The 19,337-nt window shown below is 43.4% G+C and overlaps 1 protein-coding gene across 1 annotated transcript in view; it reads right to left on the minus strand.

The window, feature by feature from the left end:
- Positions 1-4,974: 4,974 nt before the first annotated feature.
- The window catches only part of PCSK2 (proprotein convertase subtilisin/kexin type 2), a 160,070-nt gene continuing 145,707 nt past the window's right edge, over positions 4,975-19,337 (minus strand). The window contains exons 9-12 of the mRNA XM_084830421.1: positions 19,059-19,274; positions 17,153-17,253; positions 15,132-15,359; positions 4,975-6,419 (exon numbers count right to left, since the gene is read on the minus strand). Coding sequence (XP_084686547.1) covers positions 5,933-6,419; positions 15,132-15,359; positions 17,153-17,253; positions 19,059-19,274 — 1,032 coding nt within the window. The 3' untranslated portion in view covers positions 4,975-5,932. The remainder of the gene's footprint in view (positions 6,420-15,131; positions 15,360-17,152; positions 17,254-19,058; positions 19,275-19,337) is intronic.

The following is a 19,337-nucleotide window of genomic DNA, read 5'->3' on the forward strand; positions in this document are numbered from 1 at the left end:
CCGCCGCCGCCATTACAAGTGCAGTAAAAAACAAAACAAAACCCCGTGATAGGCTACATAACGATTAACGTAGCCTATCACGGCTAGATCTCCAAAGTCAGCCGTGATAGGCTACGTTAATCGTCACATAGCCTATCACAGGTGACTTTGAAAAAAAAAGAAAAAGCACGTATGCAAATGGTGGCCCCCATAGGGAGCCGCCATTTGCGTTCCTTATTTGGTCCCTATAGTCTACGTAAAGATTTACGTAGATTACGGCGAAAATAAGGGCAACGCTATTTGCGTTGCCCTTATTTTCACCGTAGTCTACGTAAATCTTTACGTAGACTACAGGGACCAAATAAGGAAAGCAAATGGCGGCTCCCTATGGGGGCCGCCATTTGCGTACGCGCGTATTTTTTTTTCCCCAAAGTCACCCGTGATAGGCTACGTGACGATTTACGTAGCCTATCACGGCTGACTTTGGAAATCTAGCCGTGATAGGCTACGTTAATCGTTACGTAGCCTATCACAGGGGTGGTTTTGTTTTTTTCTCGCGGCCGGGTAGACGGGGCGCTTCTACCCGGCCTGAATTTCACCAGCGAGGGATGGGGTGCCTCCCGCCCGGCCTGAATTTCGGCCGGGTGAGGCGGGGCGCCTCCCCTCCCCGCATGAACTTCAGAGGGAGAAGCGAAGCGCCTCCCCCCCACCGCGAAGCAAGCTTCGAGGACAGGTAAGGGACTTTCATCCATCCCTAAACAAAGCCCCCTGCCCCACCACCCCGCGAAAGGTGTGCGAAACGGAGCACTTACCTGGTGCCGTTTGCTCTGCTTTGCGAATGGCAGCCACATCTGCGGCCGCCATTCGCTTCCTCATTATTGCCGTGATAGGCTACGTAAATACTTACGTAGCCTATCACAGCTAACGCAGGGATGCCATTTGCGTCCCTACGGAGGCCGTGATAGGCTACATAAATATTTACGTAGCCTATCATGGCAAAAAAGGGAACGCAAATGGAGGCTGCCGTAGCCACTGCCATTTGCGCCCCTGTTTTTTTGCCATGATAGGCTACGTAAATATTTACGTAGCCTATCATGGCAAAAGACGGGGCGCAAATGGTGGCCGCTATGCCATTTGCGCCCCTGTCTTTTGCTGTGATAGACTACGTAAATATGTACGTAGCTTATCACGGAAAAAGACAGAGATGCAAATGGCAGCGGCTATGGCGGCCGCCATTTGCGTCCCTGCGCTGCCCAGAGGCCAGATGTCCGGCTGCAGGCGGCCCTGCCTGGTGGCTCCGCAGAGTCTCCGCAGAGCACAGCTGGCCAGGGAAAATTTCGGGGGGAGGAATGGAGTGCCTCCCCCCCACCGCGAATGACCCCACATGGAACGAGGTAAGGGATTCGTACATCCCTAGAACACAAACAGAACTAATCTTCAGACCTCCCTGCTCAATGTGAGGAGGGTGGGAAATGAGTGGGGTGGGACCTGCACAGGGATGTTGGAGGTGAGGCCGATATGCACAGTCCTCATGAATTCAGGTGAATGCCTGAACAGGGCTAGCGTGTGTTCAGCTTCAGTCCACTTTCCCCACCCTCTCAAACATTTGCCTGCCTTCCCGATACTTTCTGAGTGCGGTGGAAGTAGTTTGAACACACATTCTCTGCTCAGTACAAATGCCTCAAAATGCAGTGAACCTGTGTCAAAGCCAGTTCCCGCCACTCTTTAGAATGTCTGCCTGACTTCACTCCAGGTTCCCTGAAATGGGTTCTGTGAGGGGTCAGGGCAGTTTGAGAATTCTCTCCCTCTCTCTCTCTCTCTTCTGTGAGCAGTGAATACATGTGCATCAGGCACCATCCCCATATCTACTAATCAGAGAGGGGTCAGTCCTACCATTATTCAGAGTAAGACAACTTACTTCAGGCAACATATTTTGGTGTACCATTGAAAAGAAACAAATGATTGATATATTTAGCTTTTCTGCTTCCTTCACCAAAATGTCTCGGGCCATTTCTTAGTCAAAGGTTCTCACGGAGCGTGGTGGGCAAGATATATGGTTCAAAAACAAATGGGAGGGTCAAGCAACCAGGATGTTCATCCTCCATTCTGCAGAAAGTAATATTTCATCTTAGGTATTCATGTCTATTGTGCTAATCCATTAACAGTTGGGAGACGTTCTCACCTACTCTGATTGGATCTTTTATCCTTTTTCACTGGATTTTGTTTGCATTTGATTTTGTCTAATAATGGGATACACCTATCTCTTGAATTGCTGGATCTTTTGGCTGTACCTTACATAATATTATCCCATTTTCCTGTATCATCAATAAAAGTGTGGGGGAGTGTGAATCATAAGAGTTGGACAGGGTCTTGTAGAGCATCTAGCCCAATCCCCTGCTTGATGCAGAAAGCCCAGAGCTAAAACACCCTCAGAATGACTGTCCACCTTTGGCCATTTCCTTTGCAGCCCCTGAAGCCAGCAGGACCCAGCCCACTTTTCTCCACATCCCAGCTGATCAGCTTGCTGTGGGGGAAAAAACCCCCCTATTCCCCGACTTCCCAGATCACTGTTTTCCTGCTGCTAGAAGTGGAGGAGAAATAGCCATCTTTGTGACGAGTGCAGGGTGATGGGAGAGGCTTTTACCTCCACCACCACCCAGCAATTCCTAGATCTCTACAGGCGGAGGGGGGAGTATGTGTATGTGCATGCATGCACATGTACATGCATGCACATGTACATGCATGCACACCCACAGCCAGCACCAGATGCAGCCCTTGGGGTTGATCTATAGGGAGGGAGAGCCCACCACCGCCCTAGGTAACTGATTCCATCAACTGGTGTGTGTGTCAGCCAACTTAGGATAATATTTCATGTGTCAGATGAGGTCAGCTCTGGCCCAGAAAACCTCATATCACAATAAATGTCTTATCCTTTAAGGTGCCACAGAACTCTCTGTGGTCTTTCATAAAATGCATCCACCCCTCTGGATCTAGAGATACCTGAGGATTTTGATCTTTCTGAATTACGTCACAAACTGACCTGATCTGCACCTTCCAGCCTAATGTGCAGACAGAATGGATGTGGTGATCCTTTGGATTTTGCCCATCTCTGAATTTTGAGATGGCAGTGCTCAGCTCAAGGAATATATCAACATGCATTAAAATGTGTCTTTTGAGATAAAATATGCTTAGACATGCATATTTAATTATGTATTTCAATACAATTTTTTATGTGAATTAAAAAAACTGATTTCTGCGGAATAGGTGTAGGATTGTTGTGCTGGCTTCATTCATGTCATCTCTACAAGAGGTCACTGATGTCATTTCTAGCCTGACCATTATTGATGGTTGAGGATAAATGGAGATGGAACGTTATTGCTGTATCAAGTTCCAGATAGGGATGGATGCATTAGTCTATTTCCAGTCTGGGTCACTGCATCTATTCATTCCTAAATCCATTCCATCCTGTTTCACTGCTGTTTTTATAATCTACATAAAAAAATGTATTGAAATACATAATTGAATATGCATTTCTAAGCATATTTTATGAGTAAGTTTTCCCATATATCCTAATCAAAATATAAAGCTGGGTATACACCATGATCATGATGTAATGACCACCGACCAATCTCTGTATTAGAATGTTACATTAGTTGTTCGACTGAAACTTCATTGGCCCTGGTTTTCACATCAGCAACTTCAAAAAATCCAGACTTGTAACAGAAATGCTTACAGTTTAAGCTTACTCTTTGCAAATGCTCCCCACCCACTATAATGGAGATTCTGGGGTTGGGGGGTGGACAGAGATCTCCTGTGCCATTATAACACATAGATTTTTATATCATATGACACAAATTATGTTAACACCCCCCTTACTTCCCACCACCCAACTTATACTTTTAGAATCAGAGGTCCCTAATTCATTATCCAACGTTCTAAATACAGTCATGACCACATTAGGTTAATTTCTGGGGTGCAGATAATTCCTGGGAAGTATGACGCCATGAGGATAAATCCTGGGACTGAGATGATGCTAGGGATCCAAACCCCAAAGTGGATGCAGCAAGGAGTTAATTAAAGCACCACTCCTCACTGGCATTCCAGAGACATTGGGATGGGAAGAAAGGTACAGCATAGACCAGCAAATGGGGCTAGACCTCTGCCTCCCATTCCCAAATTCTCACAGTGAGGAGCTTTGTTTTTCCTGCTCCCTGGCTGCATGTGTGTTGTGCTGCAGAAGTACCCTAGCAATGCCCAGGGAGTTGGGCACACAGTCCAACATGGATGCATTGCTAGGGGGTAGCTAAGAACTACCCCTTCTGCATCAGATCACGTTTACAAGGAACTGCAGAAATCATTTTGGCTGCCACATTCCATTCTGGAGTTTTCATGGAGAAGAATGATTCCATTCTACTCTCTGCCAAAATTCTGCAGCAGCCTTCCCCAATCTGGTGCCCTCCAGATGATTTGGACTTCAACTCCCAGGATTCCTGTCCATTGGCCTTGCTGGCTGGGGCTGATAGGAACTGAAATCCAAAACATCTGCAGGGGACCAGGTTAGGAAAGGCTGTTCTACAGAAAAGTAAGAAACAGTTGTGCTCATCACTACTCCACAATGGCCAAATAGTTGCTGAACAGTTTCAATTTGGCAACCACGTGCTGCAGAGTTTCCCTGCAAAGACAAGATGATTGTTTGAGAGTTGGTCACTCGAAGATTGCAGCCTCTCTTATTGCACATGCCTCCTGCATCTCTAGGAAACTATTCAAAAGGCAATGACTAAAGGCATTGATGGGCATGACGAGGACAATGGTTTGCACAACCTGATCTACCAAAAAGGACTATGATGGAGCAAGGGAGAGGCATTTATTCTTCATGCCAATGCAAACCTCCTGCCACCACGCTGACTGGTGATTCCTCCAGCCTAGACTGTCACTAAGACACGTCCAAGGATCTGGGTGGGAATTCAGCTTAGGAAAGATACTAGAACTCACCCTCAGGTTCCATTCATTTATTTACAGTGCAGTCTCATAGATGTCAACTCAAAAGTAAGTCCTATTAAGTTTAGTGGGCTTAGTAGGCCCCAGGAAACTGGGTATCGGATCACAGCCTAAAGTGGCAAAAACACTGAACAAGCCAGTGTTCTGTAACCTCTTTCAGATTGTGAGACTGGTTTTATTGGTTCTAAGAATGCAACTGAACTTACATGAGGGCCAAGCTATGCATTATATTATTCACACTTAAAAAAAAAAAAGCAAGCTTAAACCGGCCACTGTCATTTTGAAGAGGGGAAAAAACAGCTGAATGATCTTGATCAAGAATGGGACCCTGCACCAGTTTCCTGCTGCAAACTGCTCCACCCCTGGCTCTGAAGGTACTCTTTACTGCAGCCAGCAACTTTGGGGGCAAATAGCAGCAAGGGAGGGATTTTATGTGTTTTCTTCAGAATATAAGTGGCCAATTTAAGTATATGATTTTTTAAAAAAAGTATGAATAATGTAACATGTGGCATCTGATTTTCTTTTCCCATTATTACAACTTCTATGACAGTATTTTAGCAAGTCCAAATTGCCACTGTGTGAACATTCACCTGTCCAAAAATCTGAAATTAAAAAAAAAAAAAATAGGAAGAGGAATGTGGTCATGATGTTGTTGGTTTGTTGTCAGTTTTTGCATGTCACTAAAAAAAAAAAAAAGATTAAAAATCCTACCCAAAACACTCAACCCCAAAACAAGGATAGTTACAGTCATCCACTCTTACAAAGTAGTTGGTGGGTAATAATATATTTGTGGCTCAGAATTCAAAAGTTTCCACTGTAATTAAATTAGACAACGTAGACAACTCTAAAATCAGAAAGTTGGGAGAATGAGCTAGAGACAATAACTGGAATATGCCTAATGGAAATGTTCAGGAAAGGAAAGGGGGAAGGAGGTTGCCTGACATGCAAAGCAGTGCTAGTTCTTGCTCAGTATACTCTTGAGACTTCTCTCTACTGCTTCATCCAATTCTTCTTCCAACTCCTCCTTCTTGGACATGGCCAATTTAGACTGGTAATCTTTTACTATTTGGTCTATGTAGGGTGCACTTTGAGTTCCATGTAGCATTAATGTCCATTCCTTGAGGACACCCTTCTGGGGCTGGATCCCAACAAACCCAACTTCTAGAACCCAAGTACCTCTGGGGTCTTCTCCCCATGAATGTGTCGTCATGAAAGGCCATTTGTCGAAGCCCACCTTGGAATCATCATCTCTTGGGCGCCGACTCAGTAAAATGGATTTAGTCCCCATTGGCGAAGTCATGTTGATATTTAAGTCCCCTCTTCTGGTAGAGTTCACTGTTATAACCGCCTGAACGTGTTCAAGGTAACGGACAAAGTTCTCCTTCCCCTCGCAAGCACCGGTTGTAAGAGTCAGAACCAACTTGCCACTGGATAGGATTTTCCTGGGGTTTACAAATGAATAAAATAGTTTGAATGCAATGCTTTGCAAAACTCACATTTATCAGAGTATTATATTATAATACTTATATAATAATTATTATGTTGTTATTTATTAAATTGATGTGCTCCTTCCCATTGCAAAAAAAGTCTCAAAGCAACTTACACAAACAAATACAGAAATCCATAATTAATAGAACAGAAAAACACACAATTATAAACCATAATAAGCACAATAATACAAGTAAAAAGAAACACTATAGAAATATAATCTAAAAACAATGCAATACAAAAAGTGTTCATCCACAATAAACCAAATTTCCTGTCCCCACACAGCCTAGAATGAACAGCACAAAAGAAGCCCACAACAATTGGGCCATAGCTGATGTCTAGGAAAATAAGTACATTTTTGCCTAGTGCCAAAAAGATTACAGTGTCGGAGCCAGGCGAGTTTCCTGGGGAGACCATTCCATACATTTAGAACTATCATAGAAAAGGCCCATTCATGAACTGCCTCCTAGGGTTGGGCAAACATGTGATGTATGAGCTCATTGAGGTTCTCTGAATTCTTCCTTGAAGCTCATTTTGCCTCGTTTGCATTCCCCAGCACAAGTGTCTTTTTTTCTGATCAGGAAAAATGTGCATTTTCAACTGGGTCAAATGTGCACTTTTAAAACTGCACATTTTTTCCCAATTGAAAAACAAATGTATTTTTTTAAATGCACATTTTCCCCAGTTGAAATGCTCATCCCCCCCCCATAGGCTGAATCATGAAAATGCAGATGGGGGGGGCATGCATTTGTGCTTGTTTACAAGTGAGCAAATGCACAAGTGTGAAAATGCACATTTTCAAAAGTGTGGACTTGTACAAGTGCACAATTTTGAATGTGAGCACAAGTTTGGGAAATCGCAAACATTTCCCAAGAATTGTGTTCCTGCTCACATTCACGTTCAGGGTTGCAAACTGGACATGTTCACATAATTTTCAAATAGGAACAAAATTCTCATACATCTCTTCTGCCACCTTCTGAGCTTCTCTTGGAGGGAGCTCACAGAGAAGGGCCTCTGAAGCTCACCTCAGAGACTGGGTAGGCTCATATGGGGAGGTCCTTGAGATAAGGGATCATGAACCATTACACAAAGTATTAGAACAAGATTGTTATTAACCAGAGTGATCAATTTCTACATAGCTAAATGTTTCTTTTGAAGATTACAAAGCATGTGATGTTGAATAAGAAGGGGGGAAGATACTTTCACCTCTCAAACTGGAATAGGCTCCTGCCTGCTCCTGAGTCTCCTTCCTGATTCCTACCATTGATTCACAATCTCCCTGCAAATTGCGGGATGATATTGCTAGAAGAAGTGAGAGCCTGGCCTAGCTCCAAGGATGTTAAGGCTGTTGTGGGATGGTGTCATTGGCCTTATTGCAGGTAAGAAAGCTCAGCGGTAGGGAGGAGATGACCATGTGTGATCATAAATTATGGCATTTGTCTTCTCAGGACTCAACCCATTTCATTCATATATTTATTTGTTTGTTCATTCTCTCAGTTTATAACCCACCTTTCTACACACAGCTCGCAAGGTGACTGACCACAACAGAATAATAAAAATACAATAAAACAGTTTAAAGACATCTATAACAAGAAGATAAAAAAGAAGAGCAGATACAACCTAATCAGCAATTAAACACCAAAGAAAAGCCACATTAAAACATGTCAAGGAAAGCTGATATATATGAGAGAAGATTTATAGAAGATTTGGGGAAACAGGTAGCCCTATACTCATCCATTGTAAAATGGAAGTTCCCATTTTCACTGTGTGTGTCCCTTCATCATGCTGGGCTTTGGGTGTGGCATAGGAGCACATACACGGAAGATGAAAGCCCTCTTTAGGTGTTAAGTAATGTGTGAATTAGGACACCCCCCCCCCCCCGCTGGATCACATGGAGCATTCTATTCTCGTTCAAGTGAAGGTTGGAACTGAGGGGCTGGGGGCGGGCAATGTGATGTAGGGGTCGGGGCCACCGTGCCCCTACTCACACATTGCCACAGCCTGTGCAAGCTTAACCCCTCAACAGGGCTACAATGAGAAAAAGATCCTGGGGGTGGGGGAGCAAAGGCAATGGATGTTTGCATTTACATGTGGAGCAGGACCCAGGGGGAAGCAACCTTGTGCCTTCCAGATGTTTTGGACTATAATCCTACCAGCCCCAACCAGCATGGCCAATGGCCAGAGATTATGGGAGTTGTAGCCCCAAACATCTGGAGGGCACCTGGTTGCCTGCACCTGCCCTAACCCATCAGCAACAGAGCTTAATGTCAAATCCCATCTACCCATAGCTGAGCTTGGCAGCATCTGAAAGAAAACAAGAAGCTCCGGGAAGATGGAGCAGGGGTTCTCTTTTTGGGTGCTCAGGGGAGAGAGCCAGGAGGAGGAAACTAGGGCATCCCCATGTCCACACAGGCCATTATTGCTCACACCTCCCGAGTGCACAGCCTCGAAGATGAGAGTCAGCAAGCTGATGAAATCTAAGTTGGAGCCACTGAGGCATTGAAGAGGCAAGCAGAGGCAAGGATGCTGTGCTAAGTGATTGGCTGTCTTCGCCATGTGCTCTCCCATCCCCTTTTGCAGCCTTGCCTCTGGAGGTGCCCAGGCTGTGGAAGTAAACCTCTCACGTTGATGATGGACACTTCTTTAAATAGCTTGGATATGCAAGCATCCCTGTGAGCCCATTAGAAGAGCATGCACCAGCTCATCATCTCATTCTGCATATACTGTGGGCATGTGTTTGACTAATAATAAGGGCACACTGAAACTACTGATCCTTTCTCATTACAGGCTGTGATATTCCATCCTACCCTGTCCCTATTAATTGCCAATGTTCTTTTGCAAAATAATGTATTGTGCACATCTGCAAGCTTATAGGGAAAATGCTTCCATCAGTGACCTCTGATAGCCTGTGAAATAAAAACAGGGTTATCCTTCTATATAATAATCCACAAAAAACATGCAGCAGCAGAGTACAAAGATTTGCATGTGTCAGGAGCATCCCTATACTGGAAAAAGACAGTGTTGCTTGTGTTGAGCCAAAATGAATAAGGAGACCCATTTTAGCAACATTTGCACATACGTACCCCCACGAAATGTGTGTGTGACCCCACTTTCCATGATTTTTGCACCCTTTTTACAAATGGGACAAACCTGTTTACAAAAGTATGGATGCTGGAGGAAGAGGGATCACGTCCTTCTCACCATGACAAACTACCAGGCTGATGGCCCAACTAGTCATTCACAACTATGCAGAATTTATAGAACCAGAGCAATATTGCCTAATGTATACTGAAACCTTCAGTGCGGCTTTGCAAGACTAGGACTGTCACCCAATTGCCTGGCAACAGGGAGCATTCGTCCTTCCCATTCAGAGTGAGGGCAAAGGCAGGAGTGTTCCACCCCATGCACCCACCCACCACCATCAGCAATGGGATCACAGAGCTAAATCTGATTGGCCACATGGAACCACCATGCCATCAAGTTCATGATATAATCTCTGACTGGTTGTTAGCTCATAGAGTTTGGCATCTCATACAATCATAGGGTTGGAAGGGGCCAACAAGACCATCGAGTCCAACCCCCTGCTCAATGTAGGAAGCCCGATTCACAGGCAGTCTCCCATCCAAGTACTAACCAGGGCTGACCCTGCTTAGCTTCCAAGATCAGACAAGATCAGGTGCATCCAGCCCTTTGCTTGTCATGTAGTAAAGAAACCATTTCAAGTACAAATAAAAATGATAAGAAAGCAGTATCAGATCAGGAAAACAATAGCAGGAAACCATTGTGGGAAAATGCATGAAAGAGTGGAGAATACTTTTTTTTTCCATGGATGCCTGTCCCATCTCACAAAATGGCAACTTCTGCATCAAAAATCAAACCTCAAGAAATATCAGTACAATTCTAATACTTACTATTGTAAACTTTAATATTTATATAAGAGTAGGCCATCTATAGACAGCAGTTGTCTAGTTTCATTACATATGTGGTGACCTTTAATGATAGAGAATTAGGTCTTATAAATCTAGTATATTTAGTTTTGCTCAAATAAAATCTAATTGATGAGTTCTTTAAACACCAGAATAAAATAACATAGTAATGAAACCTTCAAGAACTGTAAGAGCATTATGCTGGAGCTGTGTATAATTTCCCTTTCCTGTAAAGCAGGGGGTAGCAACATGATGCCCATGGCTACAGTGGTGCTGACCAGGACCCCCAAGTACAATCTCCAGACCCCACTGCCACTTCCACCACTTTTCTCCCCCCACTGCCACAGCCTGCCATTTCTTCCTGCTGCCACTTCTGCTGCCTACCTCCGTGCTCACTTCAGCAGCCCTAATAAGAAAGTGGAGGGGGGATTGCAGGTGGGTGGAGGGGAAAGAAGAAGGGCCGAGTGCACTGGAGGGGGAAGGAAATCGTGCATGCATGTGAGTGGGCAGGTGGAAGAGAAAGTGAGGGTGAGCATGGCAGCAGGAAGGAAACTGCAGACATGGGGAGGAGGCAGAGAGCATGGTGGTGGGGAAGGCAATCGCAGGTGGGTGAGAGGAGGAAGTGAGTATGGTGGTGAGAAGAAAGAAGGAGAGGTGGTGTGGGAATTAAGCCCTAAGTGCGGGGGAGGAGAAAGAAGGAGGGGGACAAAAAGAGGGGGGCAGAAAAGAGGGACTCACCCCAAAATGGCAAATGTGCCCCTGGGCCCATGGAAAAATGGCAGATGTCCCCTTGGGCTCGAAAAGGTTGCCTGCCCCCTGCTATAAAGTATAACCATTTTCAAAGGTAACACTGAAAAACTAAATTGCAGCTGTTAAGAGGCATAAATTGTTCATCATTAGGTTAGTATTTCAAATAACTCAATTGAACTTTAGCTCTAGCAGTCAATTAGTATTAATTGATTTGTTTGTTGACTCATTCTGCTTGCCACATGAGGATAATCAGAGCATAATTTGACTGCCTAGCCTTTAATTGGAGACTTGGAGAACACAAACAAAATATTTAATGCTGTAATGGTACAGCATTCAAACTACCTGTACTTGAAGTATTCTGAAGTTGCTTCCACACAGCAGGATAAATCAGAGAAGAGAGTTTAATGAAGTTTAGTGTCTTAATTTAATTTGTATCATATAACCGGAATGGTGTGGACTGCATTCAACCAGTAATTGCCCCCAATTCATCACTAGTCATGGACAATGTCCAGGGTTGCTTCCAGACAAGGTTTTCACGATGCCTCATCCACTGAATTTTACAGGGGGTCCAAATGATGCTGTCTTCCACTCCTAGCCTTCCCATGTTTTCCTACCACTTCTTCCATCTTTTTTCTTACTGCAGAAAATCCATTAAGAAAAAAAGATGGAATTACTGCACAATGCCTTCTGATCGTTGTCGCTAAGACCCCTCCATCTGGAAGCACCCCTAGTTGTGCATAACAACTATTGATGGGTGAACTTACTCCGGGAGAGAGCGCAGGACAGGAAGGCCTGGCGTTCTATGGTCCATGGGGTCACGAAGAGTTGGACACAACTGAACGACTGAACAACAACAACAATTTACTAGAAAAGTAACACATTCATCCACATGAGTTCAGATGAGAGTTCTCCTTTAATACGAGATCTCATTCCATGCATGCATGGAATTCCACGAGTTTTTGTGCATGCGCAATATCAAAGTGCATCTTGGGAGCTATACACTGGAATCATGGAGTGCAACATGACATCATGTGTCACCATGTTATGTTACCCTTTACTGATTGGTTGTTTTTGCATGACCTGCATGTGTGATGATGTCCTGATATCTACTCACTGATTGCCGTTAATGGAGGAAAGATGATGGACCCCCAGAGTCCTCCTCCTCCTCCTCCTCTTCACAGAGCCAGAGCTGTGGTAGTAGCAATGATGAGGGAAGCAGTGGTAGATGCACTAGATTGTTCAAGGGTGAGATCAATTCAGCGCATGCGCAGAAGTGGTGTTGTTTAGATGTAAACTGCACATGCTCTGAAGCTCGCAATTAATTCCAACCGGAAGAGTGAATTATAATATAACTGCTGACTGCCTGAAAGCTGAGGTCGTGGTGGTGGTAGTCGTTCTCCTTCTTCTCCTTAAAAGGACTTTTAACAACTACAAAGCCAAAAATGCCTCGCTCAACTTTCAGGCCCTCAGCAGGCAGCAGCACTGAAAATCCCCAAGGCAGGAAGTCCTGGTTAAGGCTAAGCCTGCTAGGGGGCTTTTCAGAAAGCTCAACCAGCTGGAGTGGCTGAGAAGCTGCAAGGACACCCTGAGAAATTTCTCTGAAATTCTCAACATTTCCCACGAAAGAGGCTGGAAAACGTCTGCCTCTTTCACAGGGAAATGAAGAGGTTGTGAAAGGGCAGGTGGAGTTTTGGCACAGCACTAGTACTAACGCACCCTGGAAAACTACATAGCCCAGGGATCTTGGGATACGTAGTGTCAGAAACCAGAGAGGAATGGAAGTGCCAAAGAGAGGCTTTCCAGTTGTTGTTCTTCTTGCTGCTGCTGCTACTACAGACATCACTACCATCTAGTAAACAGTTGGGCAATGGATCAGAGTTCAGGGCAAACTTGGGGTGGTGTGTTCATGGGAGAGTTTGTGGGGAGAGAGGGTGGAGAGAGACATTCAGGCCCTGCTGCATTCCAAATGTTGTCATAGGGAGCATGGCGGGTTTCCAGATTTCAGAACTAGGCTGGGGGTGGGGTGGGGAAATGAGCTGTTCCTTGATTTTTTTAAAGAATGTTACAGCTATGTTCCAGCTTCCAGTTTAGGCCAAGGGGAGTTTGCCCACCACTAATTAATGGTGGTCCCAGATGAAGATGGGCATTCCCTTTTGCATCAAAAGACACATTTGAGCCAACACTGACAGCATTATCTACCTTTTGTAGACTTGGCTTAAGTACGCACAAAAAGGCCCATTATATTTCACTTTTAGAATCCTGAATGGTAACTCTTTATGGTACCTCGTTATGGGAACAGATCTGTCACTGGCATAGGAAAGGAAGCGTCTTTATAATACAGCACAGAACTCTTCTTTGGGCAGGAAACCTGTTGAAGATTTGTGTGCCACATGACAATCCTAGTACCATATCTTGGGGGAGTAGGAGATGCTGTGCAATTCAAGACCTTGCTACACTGTCCCAGACTGAGGGGACTAAATAGATTAAGGCACATTCTAAAGTACAGCTTTATAATGAAGGCAAGAAGAATGTAGGTGCTCAGATGATCCAGAAGCAAGATTCACAGAATTCTGTGAGGCCCAGATGGAGCCTCAGGCTGAAACAAATTAAGAAATGATTCTACAAAAACTTAGCAGAGCAACAAAACCTCAAGGACAATTAACACATTCCTTTTTATCTTAACAAGTCTGGGCATTCAGCCAAAACTTGGAAGAAAAGAAGGAAAAAATGGAACTGTGTCACTTTATAATGAGGTCTGAAACCCGGGCAGGGCTTTACAAATGAATAATCAAAGTGAGTTAAGAATAAAATCTTGGGCAGTATCCAGTGGAGACTGATTCCAAGTGACCAGCCCCGCTGATTCCCTTCCAAGAGTGGTGCCTGCTGCTTATGAAACAGAGATTTAGTGCATCTAGGGGCCACCCAAAAGGAATGGAAATGCTCATTTCTGGAATGGGGCAGGCCAGTGGAGCATGCATAAGGGCACTCCATTGTCCCCAAAGCACTAAATCTCCATTCCACGAGGGGTGGGTGCTATTTGTGGAAAGGAATCAGCAGGGCTGGCTGCTTGCAGACTGGAAGCAGAGGTGGGACCCATTGGTGGATGGGCAGCACTGGATACTGCCCATTGTTTAATATATGTAAACAATGAGTAATTTTCTTAAATATTTTTCCATCTTAAACTAAGGAGAGACTTGTAACATTATTAAAAAAATATGTTGAATCTGAGAACTCTGGCCGAGTATGTAAAAATGGCTACTAGAACAGTCCTGGAATGACTAAAAGCAGTACTTGAATGTGACTACTTTTGCTCAAAATCCAGAAAAACAAATTTTGTTCCCTAACATTCTGGGGAGATAATTAGATTCAAAAAGCTATATCCTGCTTAGATTGTAGGCAAAGTGCTTCCACCCAACTCTGTTGTGCCAGAGGGAAGCTCAACTGCCAGGCTGTGGGTAAGACATTTATTTACCACGTTAGTCTACGTAATTGAGTTCTAGCTAATGGATGAATTCTATATGACTTAATGTGTTGTATGTTCTGTATATATGGTATCTGCTCTATTTTTCTAAACAAAGAATAGTCAATAATAACCCAATTACACATGTTGAGCCTTCTTCTATTTACTGTGTATCCAATTCTAACTTGATTAGTGGATAACCTAATATTTCCTGTCTAGTGAGACATCACCGCACCTGTGTAGCTAAGGTGAAAGAAGGGTAGTTGAGTCCCAAGTACAGACATGGGGAAATAGCAAGACTATTACAACACTATCCCCTCCCAGAAACACAGTCAAAGTGTTTCTTTGAACCACTTGGTCATCTGAACCACTTGGGATAATCTTGTTCTTTGAGACCAGCCTCACCAGTGATCTTGTAATTCTGTAGGCTGCAAGCTAGCCAAGCACAGCTAGATCCCACTGATCATAATGAGAAAACAAGCTTCTTAACCTCAGACTGGATTGAGACCCTCATGTTTGTTTTCACTTACTGGGGCTCTTGTATTGATCCACCAACACAGTGAAACCTCTCTGGAACAGTCTTCCAGTCTTTAGCCATTGTAACCATTGCCCCGGCATCAAGGACTCCATAGCCAAACAAGTGGTTGAATTCTAGGCCAACACCATTTCTTCGCCATTGGTGAACTTCATCATGAAGCTGGTTCCTTTTGGATGTGAGCACTGTCAAATGTTGCATGTCTCTCCATGTCAGATCCACACTGCAAGAGAGCAATACAGCGAGAGTTGGCCTCTCTGGAAAGGACTTCTTCAGAAAAGACAATTTCCTTTTAACAAAAACTGCAGACAGATGAGCTGGCCCATAAGAAAAATAACTAGGAAGTACTGTTAGCTACAAAGTAACAGTAGAGTTATGTGTTTATTAGGACCAATGAAAGGGTTGTCACAATGAGATAAGCAACATTTTGAGTTCAGCCTCTAAATAACTGGAGGTTCATACATTTTCAAAGAGAGAGAGAGGGAGAGAAAGAGCAGCTATTGCTCCTGCATTTTTATGAACTCAAAAGCTGGCTCACTTCTTTGTAACCTTTGAGCTGCTCCTAATCAAGAGATCACCTTATGGTTACTTTTGGATTTCCTCTCAACTGGTTTTTAAAAGAAAGGGCAGTGATGGGACGGAACCCATTTTGGCAAAAACAAAAAACCCCACACCCTTACAAAAACGATATTCCTATAATGCAATACATATTGATAATTCTAGGTCAGCCCTCTCCTCCGCGTCCCTTTAAAATAAAAAACAAACAAACAAACAAATACTGCTGCTGCTTCCAAAGCTCTCTTAACACATGATCTGCTAATTTAATCAGGGATAAGGCTGTTCTGTGATAAAAACAGTGCAGTCCTTGAATATATGGAGCTGTTGATAAATAGTAAGAAGCTATCTTGAAGGAGAATACATTATGATAACGGATAAAATAACAGGAATGTGGATATTCAATGCTGAGCCTGAAAGCCAGTATTCACCTAGGCAGGCTGGGAAACTTTCTGCTGTTATGGTTCAGGGCAGGGGCATTGCTAGGCTTTTAAAAGATGCCTAGTAATGCCTACATGATGCAAATCTGCATAAAAATTGCATTTATATCTATATATGCAAATGCAGAAATAATTACTAGAAATTATTTAAATTTCACAGGAGGCAAAGCCAGCCTATTAATTTTTCATCCAAATAATCTCGAATAAAACAAATTCTATAATCTATTAGCACCCTGCCTCAGATCATCCCAAACCAATGGAAAAACTTTTCCCCCTAAGCTTAATTACCATGCAAGGAGAGTTTTGGGAGGGGGGTGTTGCAGCATGTCGGGAGGGGAGAGTTAACCCTTCTCTTCCCAGCTGTAATCCCCCTTGAAAATCACCCCCTGCATGGCAATTAAGCTGAGGGGAAAAAAATTCCATTGGTACCAACAAACACTCAGGCTTCTGGGTGAATATACCTGGGGCCATGAGAAATACATTTGGGGCCAGGCCTAGCCCCTGCAGCAGGGAAACCATGGTAAATTCCTTTAGTGCAGCATTGGGGCAGACAGATATCCAAGTCTTATCCAGTGGCACTTTTGCCTTCAAGAAGCAGAACAGGGTGTGTGTGTGTGTGTGTGTGTGTGTGTATGTGTGTGTGTAGTGTGAGAAGAAAAAGCATGTAGGAAAGCCAGGCAGGATGTTAAGGAAACATGTATGTATGAACCAGTCAGCAACCCGAACACAAAAAGTGAGTGGGTCAGGCCAGGGACAACTGAACCATGGTAAGGCATGGGTTCAATTGGAAAGGAGTAGTAGGGTATCTTTAAGGGAATGCCAAGTGTATATACATTAATGAAATGAATACCTATAATAAGCCATTAAATGTACAGCTTTATTTAAATAACATGGATTATTATTATTATTATTATTATTATTATTGGATTTCAGCAAATACAAGCTTAAGAGGTTTGTTCATAGCCATAAATAGGAGGTATTTAAACTCTTAGCAATATAATTGATGGCTGCTTTCACCCACTTTGCCTCCAGCGCGAGTGCAAACACTCCGGCAGCCTCTGGTGCGGCTGCAGATGTTCCAGAGTGGCGTAATGTACAGTTGCCATACAAATCTGTTGTAGCCTGCAAAGGAGCACAGAGAAGCACATTAGAGGGATAATTCCATTCTCCTTCAACTGGATAGGACGATAAACCTGATATGAACCAGAATAATATGCTACCGCCGTTCCTTTACTGAACAGCAGGCGGTTAAAAGTAATTTTTTTTTTAAAAAAAGTAGTTAAATAATCAATACTGACTACATGCAAAAGGCATACATAGGAAGTATTTATTAGCATGTATAATTAATACTAAAAAGTAAATACTAACTTCATTCCGTCATACATCACTTATTCAAAGTCAGTCAGATATTGTGAAACACCAGAAACAGCAGAAGGGTCTGGGCTGGATCTAGGACATCCCTTCCGCACACAGAAGGGTCCTCTTGTTCCAGAAGAGGCTTCAGGAATACCACTTTTACCAGTTCCCCCTCCACCCTGCAGCCTCCCACATCACCTACCATACTGTTCCGGAGTGTCTCCTAAGTCCCAGCCCTCCAGAGCAGCTTTTCAGGGAGCACAAGAGGCTGCAGGGGAAAGGTGGAATCAGCAAAAATTACCTCTAGGCCCCTTCCTCCAGTGGGAGCATCCTGGGAGTGGAGGTCTGCTCACAGGAACTCTAGATCCAACCTACGATTTTGTAAACTGCAAGATTTATGATCAGAGAAGTTTGACTAGCTTTTCCTAGTGTAGTCACTAGAGGGAGATATTGTGTATACTGTCTGGCCAATTTCCTATAATGATGAACCAGTCTTGTAATAATCGTGAAAGTAAAATTGCTCCAGTCTTCTTATCACTATCTCCACTCCTGCATTCTCAGTTACACCAGTTACCATGGAGATATAACTGAAAACTGACTGCTATGAAGACTGTTCCTTGGATGCGGTGAAGGTAAGGCAAGCTGGCTTCACCATGTGGTGAACTGGTTGTGTGGTTATTTCAACAAGCGTCTCATTCATCCCCATTTGGAAATAGTTGATGAGCTGCAGTTGTGATGTGTTGTAACATTTAATGTATTTCCGCTACATGGTGAAGTCAGCTTGGATTGATTCCACTATATATAAAAAATAAAATAAGGTAGAGTCTATCCTCATTGGATTCTGGAAATTGACCTCTCACTTCACTGTTTAAATTAAACATTTATCATCTTCTTTCAACTTCTCTAGCAACAACACAAAAGTGGTAATTCCCATGTTACATGTTTCATAATAATCCGCCATTTAACTACTTGTAATCCATTTCGTAACTTTCAGTTTTTACAAATTATGAAGTTCCACCAACATTTTAAAATATTTATTTTATTTTGGGAGTATGCAACTAAAATGATACTGTTTCCGAATCTCTTCCTGACTACTCTGGATTATTGTCTTGTCTTAACTCGTTTTGATTCTTCTCTTGATTCTGCTGAGCACATACAGGGCTACTGTAAAATTACCAAAGATTATATTGGACTGGTAATATGCTGTGGTAGGTTATTGTGTGTTGTAACAATGGTACCTTTGTTATTAATTATCATGGAGCAAAAATATAGCTACACATGAAAATTCAGACAGTTATTAAATAAGCACACTATATGCTCTTACGTAGGCATGAAAGGTTTAATGCCATAAAAAACAAATACAAGCTATTTTCTGTTTTTATGATTACATTTCCACTTCATCAACTGGCAGCTTAGAAAACTTAGAACTACGATTTATTATTCAGTGGTGCTCCTCTCCACCAGCAGAGAGCCATCAACATGCCATCTGGTCTAGAGAAGTAGACCTCCCTCAGAAAGGACGACAATGCAGTGTTCCCCAAAAGGACAAATAGTATAATTGCTTTACTCACCACACCGGCTTCAGGATTTCTCTTTCTCCCATTGCTAAAAGTAGAGGCTAAAGTTGAGGAGCAGCTTTCGTCATATAATGCTGTTCGGCCATCATTAATAGCCGAATTGATGGAAATGGTCCACATGCTGGATGCATAACCATCACAGTTACAATCATCATAACTTCCCCCATCTCCAGAGGCCCACACATAGATGCTTCCCTTGCCACCACGCCCCTGCAGAAAAGGAGTAATTCAGTTTGTCAGGTTCAGGCTATATATATACAGACCTGTTTGATT

Source organism: Heloderma suspectum, chromosome 1 (assembly GCF_057233095.1).
Source record: "Heloderma suspectum isolate Gila_16-S chromosome 1, 16-S_ref, whole genome shotgun sequence".
In the NCBI taxonomy this organism is placed as follows: Eukaryota; Metazoa; Chordata; class Lepidosauria; order Squamata; family Helodermatidae; genus Heloderma; species Heloderma suspectum.